The following is a 21,111-nucleotide window of genomic DNA, read 5'->3' as shown; positions in this document are numbered from 1 at the left end:
CGTGCCTCTTTGTTTGTTTTCAGCCACGTGGTCTATTCTATGACACTTATCCACATCCTGTGTCCAAGGAAGACTTGGCAGAGTGATGACACAGGACGCAGTGACCTTGTGTCTATGTAACAACCTGACACGCTCTGTAGGGAGGCTGTAAAGTGCACACTTCATACACTTGAGGTTGTACTGCTCAGGGATTTTTTTTAGAGGAGGCACTGGGGATTGAACCCAGGACCTCATGCATGCTAAGCACGTGCTCTACCACTGAGCTCTACTCTGCCCCGGATTCTGTTTTGATTAGCAAATCATAGCTTTTGGTTAGTAATAATATAGATGAAAATGCTCTCAAATGAAGAATTACTACATTTTTTTTTCTTCCTGTTGGCTAACTGAATTAGGTCATGATCCATTTCCAATATAAAATTTTAATGTTTTTATCATACTAAAATTTATCTTTCAAATCTAAATAAATTCTCCTGAATAGTGACAAACACAATATTTTTGGACCACTGAACCTAAATTAGTGTTTCTGATACCTGAATTAAAAATGCAGAATGGCCAGAAATCTATGCAAAATCTAGGGCCCAAAACATCTTGATCTCCTTGAATAACATTTTATTTTTTTAATTACTATATATTTATTGATTAGGATATCAGACACTTTGCCAAAAAATGTATTTTGTGCCAGAATATAAATAAATTTTTATAAATTCAAACTAAGTAATTGAATACCATCTCCCATGTTCACTCTGTGACATTGAGATACATAGCACGTACCTCAACATACTAGGAGTTTGGGCTAAATCCTTGGGATTTAGGCCTATTAAAATAGGACACACTAATATATAGAGGGAGGGGGTCAAAAGTAAGAGCTTTGGGCTCGTGGTCTACGTCTCATCAGCAGCATGAATGGGTGAATCTCTCATTTCTAAATCTGGGTTTCATCTTTCATAAAACAAGGGTGATGCTACTCGCAAGACTGACTTTTAGGGTTACTATAAATAACAAATTAATTCAGTCACTCATCCACAAATATTGAGCACCTGTACTTTGAGTAAATTATACAGCATTATATAATTTTTTAGTATTATTAATAATATTATTTCATTAAGTATAAAGCTCATATTCATGTATTCAATTATCAAGCCACCAGTAACACTAAATATGGTGGCACATGAGAGTGGGATGAGGTCTGTGTCTATCTGAGACTCACATCCAAAGACCAAAAGTCAAATGTGATCCAAAGGACCAGAGGGGAGGAGGCCAGTAAGGTGCCAACAGAGCAGGTCGAGTGGTTTTTCCCCTGTGTCCCTCAGGAGGACAGGGCTGATGGGTACTGCAGGACTTTCGAGGCCAAGAGGAGTAACATTCAGGTAGCTACTTAGATGCATGACTGCAGGGGCCAGACCTTCATGAGGCTACTGCTGTTTAGAAGGAAATTCCAGGAATCTTCTACTTCTTAGAGTTAAACCCTTTCTCTATGAGAGCAGGGGAGCACCAACAGACAAAAACATAGACAAATATGCTATCATTTTCCCGAGAGAACTGTCTTCTAGCTGTCAGGGTAGCCAAACAATTTTTGAAGAAAAATACTCTTAATTTGAATCTTTTCCTCTTTGATGTGAACTCCTCACAGTACAAAATAATTCATGCCAACTGCCTTACAAAATCATTGCCAGGAAAAACACTACCTGTAAAAGTAAGTTTGCTTGTCATTTCAATAAATACAGTTACACAGCTCACATATTATGAAAGAAAAGGAACAATATGAAATTGTTAAAAAGTTACATTAATATTTACCTTTTGTGGATGAGTTATATTTTTCTTGTTCTTCAATGAATTAAATGCACATAATGATGGAAACAAAAGAAAGAAATCAGCAGGTTTATAGTTAGACATGGAAATGTGAATCAACACAATGGCATGAATAATAAAAATGCATAATGTATAACGTGACATAATTGCATGACAAATATGGTACTAAAATTAATCAAAGAAAGAATGAATACAATAATTTAAAGATTTGAAATAAAAACAGAAACATTGGGAAATTAATATATTTGACATTTGAACACTGTATTTTTGTGGTATTTTTTCTTGCCTTTAAGAATTGCAAAATATTTCAGCACCCACTTTACTAAGGTATTTTAATTTTAATCCAATGTGACTTTTTATTGCAAATGAATTTAAAAGCATATTTAACATTCATAAGTAGCATTTTCATTTCCAAAATGACAGCATTTTAGATAATTTGAAATTTCATATAATAAATGAGAAAGATAAATTCCTTTTTTTTTTTTTTTGCTAGATAGTAGGCATTTTCTTTTCACTGTGAAAAATATTCTGTAACATTTTCCACATGGAAAAAAATATATTCTCACTTAAGTGGTCCTTTCTTCCTTCTCAAATTTGTATTAAAATATCTCAAAGTGAAATTGTTCTTTGGGGACGATATTTCTTAGACATTTCTTAAGCTTTTAGCGACCTCCTTGTTGGTACACTGTTTTACTGAGAAATAATGGCCTATCTAGATATTTCTGAAGGGAATGCCATTAGAGTTTTAGGTCGTTAACAACAGAACGCATAATACATAACTGGCACATCAGGTGTTAGTTTATGAAGGATCCTTAAATACATCTTTTAAAGAAGTCTAGGCTGCACACACACATAAAAATCACTTGACTGGCTTCAGAAAATCACACATTTTATGCAACAAATTGTGTTGTTTTCAGTCTCACTCTCCACAAGGACTACATTGGCATAAACTCAGAGAAGTTTCTTGCAAGTCTTTGCTCTCCATTATCACATACCATTAGAGTTACCTAAATTTTAAGGCTACTTTTTCAGTTACTTTACCTCAAAATCTATATTGTAATCACTCCTCTTCTTTTTCCCTAACTCTGCTTTAACATAATCAGATGCCATGGAGCAAACAGGCTATCATTCCTAATTTTTGAAAGAAACTTTAAAATACTTTTTTCAAAAATTAAGTAAACATGTCTTTTCAAATTATATGTTAGCTTTCAAAATAATATATATTGCCTTTATCATTTACATTAAAAAAAAACCCATGCATCCAAACAATTTAATCACCCCAGTATTCATCCTAAACAAAGTAATGCAGGTAACTGTCTCCAGAAACTGTGTATGAATGGAATTATTTCATAAGTTCATCAACAAGTTGTATCATTATCCAGGAATCTAAACCATTTGAAATAGTTGCTCTTACCAATCAACAGCTTATCAACTCAGTTACTTATTCTAAAAAAAGAAAATTATCCTTTGTTAAAAATTAAAAAAAAACCAAAAACATAAAACAAGACCAGAAAGAAGGAAGTCAAGTAGGGTACAAACCAACGTACATTCTGCATTAATCTTCATAGAAGACAGAAGTAAATTTTAACGTATCAAAAGAAAATATAATCTCAGATATCAAAGGAAAAAAACGACATGATGCTATAGTCCTAAGAACACCACTGAAATCAATCTTAAAGCTAAATTCTGTCTAGTCCATTAATCAAATTAGAAGCTTACTTTTAAACATATTTGAGGACACACAAAGATGTCAGATGAACTTTTCAGTTTGAAATAGATTCATAATAAGATGATGGCAGACAGCATCATCCTTTATCAAACGTCCCAAATCACATAGTAACATCATACAGCCAACCGGATGCATTTCAATTATAGACGAATATGTAGATATAACAATACATGTATGTTGTCAACTTTTTTTTTTAATATGTAGGTACAATAATACATGTATGTTGTATCTGTATAACTCAAGATCAGAAAGTTCAGGAACCTCAAGTAACAAGCGTTTCCTAATGTATTTGTGATATTAAATATCAAAATAACTCCACCAATTCCATCCTCAGTCATTCCTGTCTTCCCACCTCAATTCAATCCTTACAAATTGATGATTTCTCTGAAAGACAACCGTGAGTACGAATATCACAGACAGTAATGCTGATTGATATTAACAATAGAACATGAGCTTTTGAAAAACCAAAATCCAAAATCCAACCCATCTGATTCTGTAGAAGCAATTCTTATTTCCACAGAATAATAAAAGTGTAATCTCACTGCATGAGAATTATAGGCAGTGCCTTTTATGCTTATGAGCCTGAAGTGCTTTAGCAGCTGGAGGAAATGCAAAGAATTTTAGGAACACATGACTTTTTGGTTATCAATCTTTAGCGAAATATGACCAAGGATACTATGTTTGCAGCTAAACACGAGAATCTGTTGTTTTAGTTGTGCAACAGGAGTTCATGAATGGGTAATTTCAATAAACACCAAATTTCATTTTTAAAGTATATTTTAAAATAATTTCCTCTAAGCTCTTACTGATTACAGTTTTAAAAACATTTATTATGAATTATCTTCTCAAAATGTTCCCAGAGAAAAAGTTTGTTAAACACATGAATAGAGAATTTCAATGAATTAATTGCTATTTTAGAAAAGAAAGTCAGAGTTTCACATAGCCTCATATTTTCCTGATTAACTAAATGAAGACCCTTATAATAACCCAGAATATTAAAGCAAGATATATCAATGGGATGTATGATTTTAAAAAGTAATACAAATCCAGAGTTATTGGAGCAGCATTTTTCTATCAGTAAGTTGATACTTCTTTAAACCTACACTAATTTTTCTATAACCAAGTACTCTCTGACAAACTCTGCTGTATCAGTCTTTGAAACGATGTATTTATCTTCTTAGACCCTTCACATTTCTGTGATACATTCAGTAAAGCACTTCCAGTGAGTAAAACACACATACCCAATGCCCTCAGTATAGAAGGGAATATACAAGGTTTACATCAGCAACAACCAACACTGTTGGAAAAAATATTCAAAATGTTAACCTTTCAGTTGTTTCATAGGGATGGAGATTTTCAATCCAAATATAAGTCCGCCGCATTTATATTATAACCCCAAATTAAACAGCATTTCAGCAGACTGCTTAACAAATCTCTGGTAAGATTTATGTGATAACATATACTGATAACAAGTCATTTCACCTACTGAGAAATGGGATAGCACCTTGGGTTACATGAAGAAAACAGTGATCCATTTAAGCCAGTATTTAAATCATCTACCTAGGTAATTTAGTGCATTTAATTTCCACTAGCAAAACACTCTTTCCCTCCACACCCCCCAAATCCAGTGCCCTCTTTTTTTCTAGGAGAATAAAACATAATGTGTATATGCTTAAAATCAGGGAAATTTTAAGTGACTTTAACTGTTAAAAAAAAAAAACAGTAAAATGTGTGCTCTAAGTCATTTTTCATCATCAAACCTGTATAAAAAGTACAAGATATTGCAGATGAGTTAAAATAAAAATACTAGCAAAGCCTTTAATATAATCAAGCATTTCATTTGAAAATATTTTTAAAACAAGGTTAAATAAGTCTTCTTTTAACACATAAAATACCATGTTGTACCTGAAGGTTTTTAAATTTTATTTTCTTTCTTTGTACCTTTGGAAAAAGTATCCCCAGGGCTCAATCTGTTCTTTGAATCAACCTTCATTCACTCCCTCAGTAGAAACAGGGTATATACCGTGAACTGTTATAATTAGGTGCTGGGAATAAAATTCTAAGAATCTTGAATTCCTAGGATTCATCAAACTAGATATAAAATGAAAACACTACTCTATTAATAAAAAGGTATAAAAAGTGGTGGCTCTCAAATCCAAGACTTTGGCAAAGATCTCTCTTTATGGGATACCTTGTTCTATACTGCCACTTCTCACGGGCACTTGTGGGAGCTGCCTTCCCCTGCGACTGCTGAAGGCTGTGTCTGCGGGCGGAGACTGGGCTGGGCTTCCTTGACGGTGCATTCTGCAGGGGAAAAAACAAAGCAGGGCAAATGAAACGATGAAATCCCAAGAGGACCCAACAAAAATCTTTTCCTTCTATCTGTTACTATTAAGACAGACATAAAACCCCTAAATGGGCCTTTGGAAGCAAAATCAAATACTTCTTACGTGTAAAAGGAATATTACAAAAAAGGGCTAAAAGAGACGGGACTGTCTGCTACACGTATTTCTGCAGAATGAATTCCTGAATGGGGCAGAAACAAACTCAATTCTTTACATTAACTTTCCACAAAGCTGTGGCTTTCTGTTAAGTTATCTCCTTTTGGTAGGCTTAACCCAAAATATCTACTTACAGCCTCTGAGTTATCACAACATGGGTAAATTATTTAAGAAAGGCTGTTGCCTAAATTGCAACTATTAAATCTGTATTTATAGCTAGAATTATTTATCAGTGATAACAATAGTTCTAGCTGCAGACTTTTATAAATTATCATTCACTTGTACTTTATTTTTAAATAGGAAAAACCGTGAAAGATATTTTTAAAAAATAACCATGGGCACATACTATGAAATATACTGGTGCAAAGATCAAAATTGTAAAAACAAATTTAAGAAGTGTGGAGATACATTACTACTATACAGGAATCAGCTGACCTCCATCTGCTGGCATTCAATTTTTTTTTTTTTTTTTTACCTAAGAACTCTAAAACACTAAGAGTTTATTGAACAAAGATGAAAAGCATTTTGTTTCTAATTCCTCTTACAACACTTTTTTAAAGCAAATACACATTTAATTCCAGGTAATTTCTTATAAAGAATTTCACATAATTAAAAAATATATATGTATATATGAATATGCCACAAACAGATGGAAGGACATAACACAGCCAAATTTAATTTTCAATGGTAGCTAATTGGCAGGAACTAGAGAATACCACCAGCACAGTGAAGAGAGATGCAGGTAAGAGAGGAGGTGGGAGAGGTTTAAGTGTCACAAAGAAAGGGTTAAGAGTTATGGTGTCGTAATGAGTGAAAGCGTCGTGTGCTCAGGAAGGTACAACACCACACCGACACCCGGAGGCAGGACACGGATGCTGGGCTGGACACTGAATAACGACCTTGTCAGAAGCGGAGAAGGTGGCGCCGACCCTCCGGGGGCAAGGTGGTAGGTAGAACACAGTGTTCTGACACTAGGGTGCTCACTCGACCTGGAGCGAGCGGGATGCCTTCCCCTAAGGACTGGCTGATCAGTCGCTCTTGGGGCTGCGTATCCCCTTCTAGAAAGACATGGTGGGAGAACCCTAAAACATTAGGGTCAGAAAAGATCCTCAGTCAGCAGGTTCACATTAACTTTTGATACCCCAACACATTTTGTCCAAGGAAAATCTGGTTACTCTTAACAAGACAGTGATTTTAAAACCCAGAAGAAAACCCATCACACGGTTACTGAAAAGGAATTCAAACCAAACTGATGAGTTCTCGCAGAGGGGCATGCCGTGTGGTTTCGAGAGGGCACATGTAGAGCCCCCCCAGCGTAATGAACCTCTTTTAAGTTGCAGAGACTTCTGTCTCTTGTCTCTGACTGAGCTGTATCTCTAGTGCCTAGAACACAGCTGCACAGAGAACAAGACCTCAGGAAAGTTATCTCGATTGAATGCGTGAGCACAATCAGAATAATGAACCCCAGGATACTCCAAGCACTTGCCTGCAAGAAACAGTGCCCTGGGGGAACTCTGCATGTATTTTTACAGTGTTCATAAATTTACTCTGCAATAAGGAAGTCTCTTCCAAACAGGTAGCTAAAGGAAGATGTCTTCTGAGGTTAATTTAATTAGATAAACAAATTAAAATGATATAACAAGATGGGGAATGCTTCATTTTTGAACCGACTAAATGCAGGTGGCTGATATATGGGTAAAAACATGTCCTCTAAGGTCTAAAAGTATCTGAAAGAATATTTGTCCATGCATGGACAGTTATCTTAATACAGAATTCAAAATTATTATGAAGCCAATTCGGAGTTAAGGATTGAGAATTAAAAACTAATATTTATATGTGAATATATATATGTATACATATATATATATGTATACATATATATATGTATTTAAAACAGATACACGTTTTTGCTTTTTTCATCATTTTCAGTATGTATTTTAAATAAAACGTGTATTTAAAATACCTAATCTGTATTATTTTTTACAGTGACAGGAGCCATGAAATAACACTTCATCCTTTTGAAAACAATGCTGTAAAGTTAATTAAGCAGTTTAAAGGGTGTGAGACTAGGGAAGACTCATCAGTCACAGGAAGTATGTTAATTAGTAGGTGCTCTGCTCAACTTGCGTTCAGATTGACAGTTTTTCCGCTAAGTGAGTGACGTTCACAGCTCTGATTATTTTGACACAGGGTATCTCCTTTATTTCCGAGCAATAAAATGGTAAGATACCAGGTTTTAGAGCCAAAAAGGTACAGCTTAGGTCCTCAATGTGCATTTAAATCCCTGAACTCGGGGTTAATGCTCTGTCAGACCCCAAGGCAGATTCTGCCACCTGGACTGTCCCTTCGATTTCCAGATTAAAAGAAGACAGCGCTGACAATACATATCAAAACTGTTCATTCATCTTGGGTTGATCTTTCACGTTAACTCAGTTCTACAGAATTAATTTATGCAGGAAGGACTGTGGGATGGAGTCCCTTCCAGTGATAAAGAATGAATTTTCATCTGTTATTCTTTCAAAGGCATTATTATAAGAATAAATTTCAACACACTCTTTGCTCAAAAGACATGGCTTGAAAATCGAATAATACCGTTTTCACCCGAGGACTGAGAAATTTCACAGATATTGCCAATTTCACTAAAACCTGGTTTCATTCCTGAATGCAGTTCATAAGCACTTAAAAGGACTTCTTAAACATGACTTGAAATGGAATATTTAGGTTGGCTTTACGTGGTACCAAACTAAATGGCAAAAATATAAGATGCAATTTCGAGGCCAACACGCGGCTTTCTAGATGAATGTTGCACAGATGGAGGCTAAGTCACTTAGCGATCTCACAGCCCGAGCCCTGAGCTTGCAGGGCCTGAGAACGACGGGTTCTATTAGAGGTTAATCATTTAGCACCAGGTCTGTTTTTCGTCTGACATGAACTAAAAGTCCCTGCATACCAGAATGGTTTCTGCCACCAAACTATTAAAAAAAAAAGCGCAGGCCAAAATAAAAAAGAAAACTATAAAAAAACTATTTAAAAACTATAAAAAAAAAAAAAACAAACTATTACAGAAACTAGTAAAAAAGAAAGAGCAGACCAAAGGAGCAGGGCACAGGAGCCACTGCCTGAGGACAAGCGAGGTGGGTGGCGGCAAGGCTGAGTCACAGGGAGGGAACCGGAGGAGAGGGAAATGCAGAACCAGGAGGGAGAGAGACGTGCAAGGATTTGGAGGAAGAGTGATGGAGCAGAGTAAATAATTTGTTTTAGGCAAGAGGGAAGGAGGACTGATCAAGAAAGTCTGAGGGGCAGGAGTGTAATGGTGAGAGAACCCAGGCTTTCAGGTGAAACGGGGTGTCAGAGGGAAAGAGATGAAGGACCGCCGCATTAGACGATGGGACGGGGAGGGATGCGGGATAAAGGAGGGTGACAGCGTAAGCCCCTTCTTACGGAGCATCAGTACGGAGCCGGGACTAGTGCGCACGCGTGACCCCGTGCGTGGCGGTGTACGTGCCCCAGACGTAAGCACTTCCGTCCTCTCTTTGCATGCTCACAACAGCTCTGAGAAGTGTTACGACTCCCCATTTCAGAGGGAAAAACCGGGGGTCACAGAATGACTTGCAAAGGACAAAAATGACAAAGGCTGGACCCAAGCAGGTTTATCACCTCCAACACTGGCTCCCCTTCCACCTTTGAGATAGGATTTGCTCCCATGTCATCTCACACCCCTGGATGTGCTGTTAACTCTTGTAAAACAAAATGCAAGTATATGTCCAGGTATCAAATCGTTTGACAAGATTCAACAGAATTGTCTCTTGATAATTTATAGGAACCAAAAATACGGAAATTGGTATTTAATGAATATCTACTTTGCTTTTGTGTCCGTACATATTATATTTTTAAACAAAAATAAGGACGTTTCTAGAACAAAATTGCAATTCAAACCTATATCTGACTTTAGTTCACCATCTCCAAACTCATATTTAAAGATTTAAAGATTTCCCACTGAGTTCAATCCACACTTACTCTCTTCACCTGAGACTCGTGTTTTGACTTTAACTTAAGTAAAACACATTTCCCACCAAAACCTTAGACATTTCTGTTGATGCAAGTCGACTTGTAGTAAATTGCTTCTATTGCGGCTTAAAATTATAGGTCTGGGTTATAAAAAAAAATTACTTGTTAAAGGGTAGACATGCATGTGGTATTTAAGGCCAAGTGTCCAAGATGGTTCCCCCAGTCATGGCCACTTCAGGGCTACGTGGACCATTTCCGATAGCAGCTGTGCAATGTAGGATGCATACTGAAGCAATTCTAAATACTAGTCCTGACAAGACATCCCCAGGTAGGACGCAGTGTGCGGGTTCCACAAGAAAGGTACCAGAGGAGGATGCAGCAAGGCGAGCTGAATTCACGCGAGGGTGAAAAGTCTCACTCTTATTTACTGGGGGCTTCCTCAGAGGGTCTGAAGTCTGCTTTCAATGGCTGGATACCAAATTCAGAAGTCAGTCCTGCCTTTCTTCTGTCCAGAATTGGTCACCATATCTTTCAAAATATTTTTGTACAAGGCTATGCCTCAAAAGGTCAAATTTTGTGAGGCCAACTAAAGGCCTTTACATTTATGATAATTACACGGCAACTTTTGCTAGAAGCCAAGGTATGACTGTGGGATGTGATTCCTCTGGGGAAGTTGTTAATTCCCACAGGCCAAGACTCAGTGTCCAAAACTTTCATACTGTGACCTCAATTGACCTGTAGTTATATGTCAACTCAAGGTCTCTTCTAAAGAAATGAGAGTAATGTAAACCTAGAAAATGCAGGCCAATTCTTCCTTTATAATTAGCTATTCAACAACTCACTTAAAAGCTAGGCATGCAGTTTATACTCTAATAAAAATCAATGTAGAGATTTAATTATAATCAAGTAAATCCACACACCTAAAAGGTTTCAGTTTTCTATATTAAAATCTACAAGCAGAGGAAGTAATAAAAGAGTAAGATGAATATGGTCCTTAAGCAGCAAACACTTGAGACTGGAAGGCAATCAAATCCTTGCTGTTCTTATTGGAGGGAGGATTCGTGTTTATCTACAAACATTTTCAGGCTGCAGAGGAAAATGCTCAAATATCTGGAGTTAAACACCTTCAGTTGACTCTAGAAACATAGATAACATTTTGTACAATGGTATCCTATTGTCAAAAAAATTTGTTCATTGATACATCCTAAATACACAACTGCACATAGTTGTCACTCAACTAGTAACTGTGAAATGTAAGGAAGCCAGAATGCACTGTAGAGAATATGAAACTTTAAGGAAAAATTTCAATCTTGTCAAAACAATTGAAATTGTGAGTGCATATGATGGGGGCTGTAAATGATGGCTGAAGACTGAAGACTGTCTAAAGGAGCTCAGATCATTTAAATGCTGGTAGAGAGACTGCAATTAGCTGTGTTGACAGTAAAGAAAAGAATAGGTAAGCATACTGTTTACGTATTAGTATTGTTTCATTAAATTCTTCCTGTTTGTCCATCTATCTATCTGTCTATCTACTTATCTGTCTACCTGTCTATCTACATATTTATCTACCTATCCATCTACCTGTCTATCTAACTACCAATCTATATGTCCATCTGTCTATGTTTATCTGTCCATCCATATCTGTCTGTCCATCTGTCATCTGTATATCTGTATGTCCATGTCTATCTACTATCTATCTGCCTATCTATTTACATTTCTGTCTATATGTCTATCTGTTCATCTGTCTGTTCATCTGTCTACCTATCTACCTGTCTGTTGTCCATCCGTCTGTCTATCTATCAGTTATCCGTCTATCTGAACAGCTATGACTCTGTGCTCCACTTTCTTCCCCAGAGCCCAACATTTTTGTAAAACTGAATTTCTACTTAACAGGTTTTTTAGTTCCCAGGACCCTTGTTTCATCATAAGTTAGGTTCCCTAAAGGATCAGTATCTCCGTAGACCATTAGCCAGGAACAAATTCCATCCCTCTTTACCCACAGCCCTTGAGGTGACTAATTCTTACTGATTTTTCTGACCTCAATTCGGAGGCAACATCCTCTGGGAAGCTTTCCAATTTTGCTGCTTACTATTTTATTCCTTCAACTTAACACACAGCTGGGCACAAAGCTGTTAATTGAGCAAATCACTAAGTTGTGCAGATTCCATCTCGACCAAACCTATTGTGACAGCCTGGCATCTACCCCTGGCTTTTTCAATCCACCTTCCAAACTGCGGTTAAAGTGACGTGTAATTTTGGAACTCAAAACCAACCATCACCCTCCCACATTTAAAGCCTGTCAATGTCTCACAGATGAATAAAGTAAGGTGAAGTTCTATGGCCTGGCCTGCAAGGTCATATGTAACCCAACCTCCAAGAATTCCTCCAGGTCTGTTTTCAGCCCTCTCTCCCATCTCCTGAATCCTGTTCTCCCTCCCAAAGTAGGTATGGTTTCTCCAAACTCAAGGGGATGTTTCAAGCCTCAGTATTTTTTCCTATTGTTCCTTTCTCATAGACCACTCTGTTCTTCATGTCCTTTCATACTCATGTCCTTTCATACGGCTGCATTAGCTTGTGTTACCTGTTTAGGAACTATTTCCCAATCTCCTCTGCAGCCCACTTGTCCCCTGCATTCTCACTGTACCTTGTGCGCACCTCTGTAGCAGCTGTGACAACTGGATGCACACATTCACTTCCATCCATGTCACCCCGCCTACTCTCAATACTTGTTGGATGAGTGAACGTATGTTAATTGGATTTTTGGTGCTTTTTTTTTTTTTAACAGTTTTTTAACAGCTATGTGAAAAAACCTATCAGTATCTTGCACCTAAATGTATTTCAAAAATTTGTAGAGCTGAATGAACTGCAGACAAAAGATCTACATTAACTCAACAAATATCTTTGATTATAATATACAAGTGGACTCTTAGATTATCCATTTGCAGAAAAGAGGTTTTTAAGAAGATGGTGTTATTCAGGTAAATAACAGACACTCAAAATATTTGCATATTTCAGGCCAGATATTCATTGGTAACGTTTCAGTCACCTCAGAAACGAAGTTTTAATATCTTAATATATATATATAGGAGTGCACTGAATTTAATCCTCTTCGTAGACAAAACTATGATTAGAAGAAACGGATGAGACTTTTCTTAAGCCCTAGGACTTCAGGGCTGCCTTCAAAGTACCTATTTTTTTTTTTTTTTTTGAATGAGGCTACTCCCAAATAGGAGATTCATTTACATGAACGTCTTTAAACATCACCATTTGTGTTTAAGCACGGATCACATAAAATGAGAGTGCAGGCGCCCCAGAATGCGTTAGTGAAACGGAAGATGCGGCACGGCACGACAGCAAGCCTACCTTTCTGCATCAGAGGCAGTGCCTTTCCTAGTCTGTTTTTGGATGCTAGATCTTTCAGACTTTCTGGAGTGCCTGTGGGATGAAATGTTAAAGAAATACAAAATATATGATGAATAAAGCTACAGTCATCTCATACAATGATAAAAAGCAATAGATGTGAAAAATGGCAACTATTTTTACCGACTATTTTCAAATAAAATTAAAATAAAACTCAGGACTGATGCTGTGTGGAAGACCAGGAGGCACAAGAAGCTGACATCCCGTCAGTCTAGACAAGTGAGTCTACACTTGTGATTTCACGGTGACTCCCGCTGACCACTGTGCCTCCCCTGAGGAGTAGACAAACTTGATGATCAAACTGGTGAAACACGGTGATGGTAAATGTGATGACAGTCATGGGTGAGGTGGTGAAGACCACAAACGGGTGACGTGTCCTCCACTTTTACAGGCTGAAACTGGGTGCTCCAAAGAGTTTTCCCTTTGTTTTTTGTTCTTTTTTTCTCCCATAAAATTATGAAGAGAAGAAAAAGGCTATAGTAAAATGTGTTGGACATAAATAAAAGTATTTAAAAATCAACTGTTCAAATTATTTTAAAAAATTATCATAAAGGTACTTTTGCAGCATTTTAAAAAGCTAATCATAGATCACAAATCAAAGAATTAAGTTCCCAACTTATTCCACATTCTAGAAGTACGCATGTGCATTGAATATTCAAAACTTGAAATGCATTTTCCCATAGAAATAATGTTTATACATAGAGTTTACTTCCCCAAGGTTGCTTACATATGCCTATTTAACCTAAAATGTGTCTGGACTATTATCTATTTGAAATAAATTTAAAAATTTTGTGATCAAGAAAGTCACACTCAAAAAAAGAGAAACCATAAAAATTAATATATTTTTATCTCAATAATTGATTATCTACAATTCATCCTTATTTTTCTTTTCTGATACCGCTTCCTTCCAACAATGTTAAGGAGAAAACTGTGTTTTGTTTTTTTTTTTGAGATGTTATTGACACACAACAGTACATTAATTTCAGGTGTACAACATAATGATTCAATATTTACATATATTGGAAAGTTGTCACCCCAGTAAGCCCAGGCAACATCTATCACCTCACAACTTAGGAACTGTTTTTCCCTGTGATGAGAACTTTTAAGATCTAGTCTCTCATCTTCATTCTTCTTAGTTATTAATGTTACATATTCTGAGAGTGCAGTCCCGTGCAGCACAGAGATGCGGATGAAAGTACAAAGTCCACCCTCACAGGGCAATTCTGGGGATGCTTCTCCCTCCCTGTCTCTCTCACAGTTGCTGAAAAGTAAGCTCACACTATTCTGACCCTCAAACTCGGAATCTGGGTTTAAAATCCGGCTTCCGCTTTGTGTTTTTCAGTCTTTTGTTACTCTGACATCTCACTCTGGAGGAGGTGAAAAAATTGAAGGGACAGTGGAGGGGGCTGTCTCTCCTTCATCACTTCCCTTTCCTGGTCAGAAAACAGGATATTCAAGAAAACCCTGTGCCGGGGACTGAGGGAGGCATTGCCTTATTTTCGCTTCCCAAGGATCCTTTCAGAAGGTGCCACCTTCATTTCACAGATGAGGACACGGGCTCAGGGCAGGGCCACACAGTCAGCAAGTGGCAGAGCTGGGATCAGAATGTCAGTGTGTCTGGCTCCTGAGCTGTTTCTGTCCAGCAAAGAGAATGAAGGAGGTTGATTCTGACGCACACCCTCTGGATGCACCCTTGTTCAGGAAGGGAAGAGACCAGGGCATCTGGCACAGGCCCGGGAGCACTAGGAGAGCCTCTCTCAGATGCTACGGGGGATAGTTCTCATTTACTTTGTTGACTGCATGGCTGGGACAGAGGACCACAGGGTGGGAAAGAGCAGAACAGGATTTAGCACAAGCCTGCAGTCAGCGGGGGATGGTTGTTGGGAGGGGACAAAAATTCCTGAAGCAAAGGGAAGGAAGGCATCTAGGGAGTAGAAGGAGCCCCAGGGAGGGGAGGAGAGGGGCAGAGGAAGAAAGTCTGCAGGCCCAGGAGGGATGTGAGCTCCAAATAAAAAGTAGTCTGTCGTTTGCAGAAATTTATGCTTGGCCCCAAGTGTGCTTAGAGACTGGGAGAACCCAGATCCTTTTTCTCATCTTCAGAAAAGCAAGAGCCAAAGGAGAACTCAGAGTCAGGCCAATTCATGAAACTCACTGTCACAGAGGGTTTTCACTCATTCATTCACTTGTTCATTTCGCATGTATCTGTTGAGCATGTATCTGTCTGTTCTGGTGCTTGGACTATGTCTGTGAACAAAACAGACCAAGATTTCTGCCTTCGAGCCATTTGTATTTTACTGGTAGAAGGCAAACAATAAGCACAAACGACCAAAAACCCTCAACCAAGCAAAGCATACAACATGTCAGAAGGTGATAAATGTTAACGACAATAGCAGTAAGTAAACTGGGACAAGGAGGCTCAGAAATGTAGGGGAGGGCCAGGGTGTGGGGGACAGGCGCAGGCTGCAGGTTCCAGTAGGATGCTTGGGGAGGTTCAGGCGACAGGAAGCAGACCAGAAAGGAAAGTGTGGAGAGAGCAGAGGCAGAGGACGAGAGTCTGAGGGTGGAGGGCAAGGGGTGTGTGGAATCTGGCGGGTCTTGGTGCCAGTGTGCCACCTCTGCATGATGAAAGGCTGACAGACATCTTTTAGAATGTGTCTGCTTCTCTCCGACCCCTTGTAATTTCTAGTCATCTGTCTAGACCCAACAGAGATGTTATTTCTTCTATAAAACCTTCAACTCTCCCTCTTCTCATCCCTAAAACTTAATGGATTCATACAGTAGACTGATTATCACAGGAACTGATGATGGTCACGATGACAACCATTATGACACAAATATCTAGCATGTACTAAGAACTTGCTGCATTATCTCATCGAATTTCACCCATCCAATGAGGAAGGTCCTACTCTTTCATCCTTTTTAACAGCAAGGAGATTGAGGCTTAGAGAGGTTAAGTAATTTGCTCCAACTCACACAGTCCTTACATGTTAACCTATGAGACAAACTCAGAGTCCATAATCTCAATACTGTTGAATGCATTATATCTTTGGCAAAAATGACACTGGAACACAGTGGCTAACAGCATGGATTCTAGAGCCAGTGTAGGCTTGAGCTCCATTCTGCTTCTGACTAGCTGGGTGATTTCAGTTAAGTTACTTAACCTCTCTGTGCCTCAGTTTTTCCCATCTGCAAAGTGGCAAGAAAAACACTACCACCTCTCAGACTTGCTAATTCCATTTCAGTATTAATTAATATTTTCAGTTTTTGTTTTATTACATAAATAAGGACTTGGAGTGGTTTTAGCATTACTTAGAATAGCAAGAGAAAAATGCTATAAAAGTATTATTTAAAATGATAATCATATATATTTGTTTCTTGAAGGTAAAGACTCTTATTCATCAAATTCAAACATGAATAACTCAAAGAGGATCAAACTCAGAGTCAGTGCCCATGACTGGATGATAGATATTCATGTAGAAGTTAATGCATCTAACTTCTGTTTTTTGTTTTTAATCCTCTTATTAAGGGTGTCCCCCGATTTTTCTCTTCAAATGCCATAGAAACTTATTTTACTGAAGATTCTTCTAGAGTTTTCTACAAACGACATGCCCTTATAATTCTTCTAACCACTTAAAAGAATCCTCAAATTGAATTAAAATGACATACAGTTAATTGTAATAATTCAGTGTAAAGCAAAAATAGAGGAGAAAATAGAAAATTCTGTCTCTTCTACTCCAAATCCCAAGTTATAGTTATGAATATAATGCATTTTAAAAATTAATTTGGAGGGGGGAGGTAATTAGGTTTATTTATCTATTTATTTAATGGAGGTACTGGGGCTTGAACCCAAGACCTTGTGCATGCTAAGCATGCAGTCTACCACTGAGCTGTACCTTCCCCCCTTGTACTGTATATTTTAAATACAGCTCTTTCTTGGAATAAATAGAGTTTATAATATATGTAAAATAGGAAAGGTTAGAACAGTCAATTTATGTTCATGTATGATACTACTAAAGCTACTGATCACGTAATCATAAAACGAACAGTGTGGAATGAATCACCTTCTACCTTACAAGAGTCTCTCCTAAGTTCCTTACGGCCAGGAACTGTGTCTGTTTGGGTCATGACTGTTAACAGCAATACCCAGCACAGAGTAGCTTCTCAATAAATACTTGTTGAATAGGTGGCTTCAAAAGTAGTATTTTGAGTATTATACTGGAACTCGAGAGTCTAAAAAGTTTTAACATGTAAAAACTTAACTAGGGTTATAAAATTCAGTTTACATCAAATCAAATGAATTCAGACATAAAACTCTGCATTGTTTTCTGGTCTTTGGTAAAACATAAAATACCATAAATAAGAAATGTCCTCAGTTACCGCTTTATGCATAACGAAGTGTCAGTCAAAATTACTGGTCCAATGGATGCTTATCATGATGCAACAAGGCAGCGTGGACTCAGTTTTAGATTCTAAAGGGATAGGATTCAGCTAGTCTATCGACAATTACCTAAATCTACAGACAAGGAAGATGAGTTGCAGAGAGGTTAAGTGATGGAGAGGACACCATCCTCCTGTCCCCATGTCCTGTGTTCTCTGTCCACTCTGCCATCCAGTGACCTTGAACAACTGCATGTTTACTGGAGGGGTCATTTGATAAACACAAACACAACAGAGCTACATATTTCCATCATATCTTATTTACTTGGGGTTTTAACATGTTTTCTGTTCTCCTAAAATGTTATTATTTTATTATTCATAAAGAAGATGTCTTTGGTTTAGACATGCAAGAATCAGAAATCCTGAGTTTTTTCTTTACTTCACAACTTCTAGTTGTGTGATTTTGGCCTTATGTTTCCTAGTTCACAGGGCACAAATGAAGTTCCTTAAATGCTAAAGGTCCATTCCAATGTAAGGTATTACAATAATTACTGTATTATTAAACTGAAGCAAGAGTAATAATCACAAGTGGGGGTGTCCACATTAAATCTAATTTTCTTGGTGTTCCATTTTCAATTATTATTCTCTATTTATGTATGAAGACTCATAAAATGTGCTAATGAAAAGAAAGGCAACTGTTAAAATCTGTTTCTGTGCTCTTTTTCTTTCCTCATCGATAACTAAATTCAGTCAGAGCAATTCCCTGAAGACACTGGTGAAGACAACTTTTCTGGAGATCTTAGACAATTCTAAAAGTGTGAAACTAATATGTTACTAAAATGAAAATATGCTATGTTTTGTTTTGGGGAAAATGTAATAAATTCTACCACATAATGTTTCAATTATAATTAATATTGATGTTCATAAGAATACTTCTGTATCTCTCCTGGCTGACTACCAAGATGGCTTAATGTGAAATGCAGACCTCTATCATCTTGCTTCCTCATAAGTTGAGGAAGAAACAAATTAAATTTAGATAGAATCTACCTAAATAAGAAATGTTCGTATGCAGTGAGATGGGTTCAGGCCATTAAGATACATTCACCCTTTTGTTTATTATTGACATTTATGTATATGACTATAGACATTAAATAGACTCACCAAGTATTTTAGTACATAGCTACATTTCATTCATTCAAATATAGGACTTTTTTTGAAAAGCACAGATAAGAAAGGATGTTATGAAGCAAACAAAAATGATTAGTAATGCACTGAATTCATAAGTGATTCCACGTTAACTCTGCATCTATGTGGCAACTGTCATGAAATCTGGAAATGAAAAAGTGGGTGATTTCTTCATCCCAGAAATATTCTCAATGTAGAAAGAATCTGTCTACTTTGAATAAAAAGAAACCACCGGATACTGCTGCTTCCAAGTGACAAGTGTAGAACACTATAGAAATCTGGTTATTTGCAAAAGAAATCAGAGCTACATTAGCAGAATAATTCAGGAATTAACTTAAAATGCAGTGGGACACTTTACTTGCACTAATCATTTAAAATTCTGGAATACTGGGTTATTTTATCAAATATTTTCCATGTTTAAGTTAAAACAACAAATTGCATCCTTAAAAATATCATGTACTCTGATGCAAAAATATTCTTAATCAAAACATTGGAGTCAATAAGTTTAAGCTAATAAAGTATTAAAACACATCTGAAAATGTACTAAGTAAGAAAATATTTTATCACCTCATATTTATTAGAAAACGGTCAATATCAAAACTTTTTTTAAAAATTAAAAAGGATATATGGTGTTCTTTTGAAAAAATACTTTGCAGAATGTTGAATTAGATGATAATAAAAGTAATAATAATAGTAATTTATACTTGCCTTTCACAATTAGGGATGATTCATTTAATTGTAAACACTAAACTCAGGACCTTGATACTTCAGGGAGTCTATTAAAATACATTTTTCTAACTCACTACTCATAAATTTTGCTTAGTTTGAAGCCACAAGTAGATCTCCATTTTATTAAGATTTATAACAGACTTATGTACACATAGGCTCATAAAAGTTGCTATTTATATATTGAAATAATGTCATTTACAAATAAATACTTTGTTATTAGAATGATGATTCTTAAAAGTTTCAACATTTTTAGTAATAAAACTGCAAGAAAACTTTCAGTAGAATTTTCAACTTAAAAACAGAATTTTCAAGTCAAAAACATTCCCTGGGGTTACAAGTTCATATACTGTTTCTTCATCACTGTTTTAAATAATCCTACAACTTCTAGGAAAATTCCTGGATCTAGATAAACATGCTTCCATGTTAATTCCAAATAAAGCTATGGTACCATGTGAGATGATATTAAGATTTCTTACAGTTAAAATTAAATTATGAAGAAACGGTACATTAAAAATTGTGTGTGTGTGTTTGTACACACGCCTACTATGAGAAATAAGACAGCAATTCAATGTTTTCCAACTTACTAAAAAGCTCTCTTAAGTAAAAATTTACTTTTTATATTACTATGCTATTTTTAAAATAATCCAATATACCTTGATACGAGATGTCCAAAGACTGACTATATAAGTTGTCATTGATTTTACAATTTCTTTTAGCTACTACTGACCTAGGGCAAAAGCCACCTGATGCCCAGATTCTCAGGAACATTCACTGTCTCCAAATCTGATGCCATGTTCTCTTCATTTGCAAATTGGTAGAAACTTCTGAATAAGTAAATAAAGCTAATAAGGGGTGAAATGCAAGGGTTAAGTGTTCCCAAATGGTTGGCATGGTTACCTATGAATTAAGCATCACTTGAGTAGTAATCTCTCTCTGAGTGGTGGAAATCTCTCTCCCATTTTTATGGGCATTTAGGATTTTAATAAAAGCTCGTGTAAATAATATTCTGTTCCCTACAGTAATAAATCATAGTATCAAGCCATGTAAAAATGTACTTCCTTTGGTTGAACATAGAATTTATTTACAAATAAGCCACAGTAGAAAAGCAAAATGAATGTTCAGAATTACGTTAATAGGAAGAGTTTCTGTTAATAATCTCACCTAAAAGGACCATTTCTGCTTCTAAAATCTACCTTTAAAATTATATAGAATCTATGAAATCAAATATCATAATTGATTTGTATGTCATTAAAAGGCAACTAATTTTCAATCTACCTTCATTGCACATTTGTAAGAACTGAAACTACTATTTGGATTTCCATGTTGCTTAGTCTACACCCAGATAAACTTACA

General features: G+C 36.6%; 1 protein-coding gene across 1 annotated transcript in view; it reads right to left on the bottom strand.

Annotated features, from left to right (window-relative positions):
- RIMS1 (regulating synaptic membrane exocytosis 1) overlaps nt 1-21,111 on the bottom strand; it is a 451,285-nt gene that overhangs the window by 100,919 nt on the left and 329,255 nt on the right. The window contains 3 exon segments of the mRNA XM_074368769.1: nt 1,795-1,824; nt 5,730-5,842; nt 13,411-13,482. Of these exon segments, the coding sequence (XP_074224870.1) occupies nt 1,795-1,824; nt 5,730-5,842; nt 13,411-13,482 (215 nt within the window).

This window comes from Camelus bactrianus, chromosome 8 (genome assembly GCF_048773025.1).
Source record: "Camelus bactrianus isolate YW-2024 breed Bactrian camel chromosome 8, ASM4877302v1, whole genome shotgun sequence".
Classification (NCBI taxonomy): Eukaryota; Metazoa; Chordata; class Mammalia; order Artiodactyla; family Camelidae; genus Camelus; species Camelus bactrianus.
This window is presented reverse-complemented; position numbering and strand designations above follow the sequence as displayed.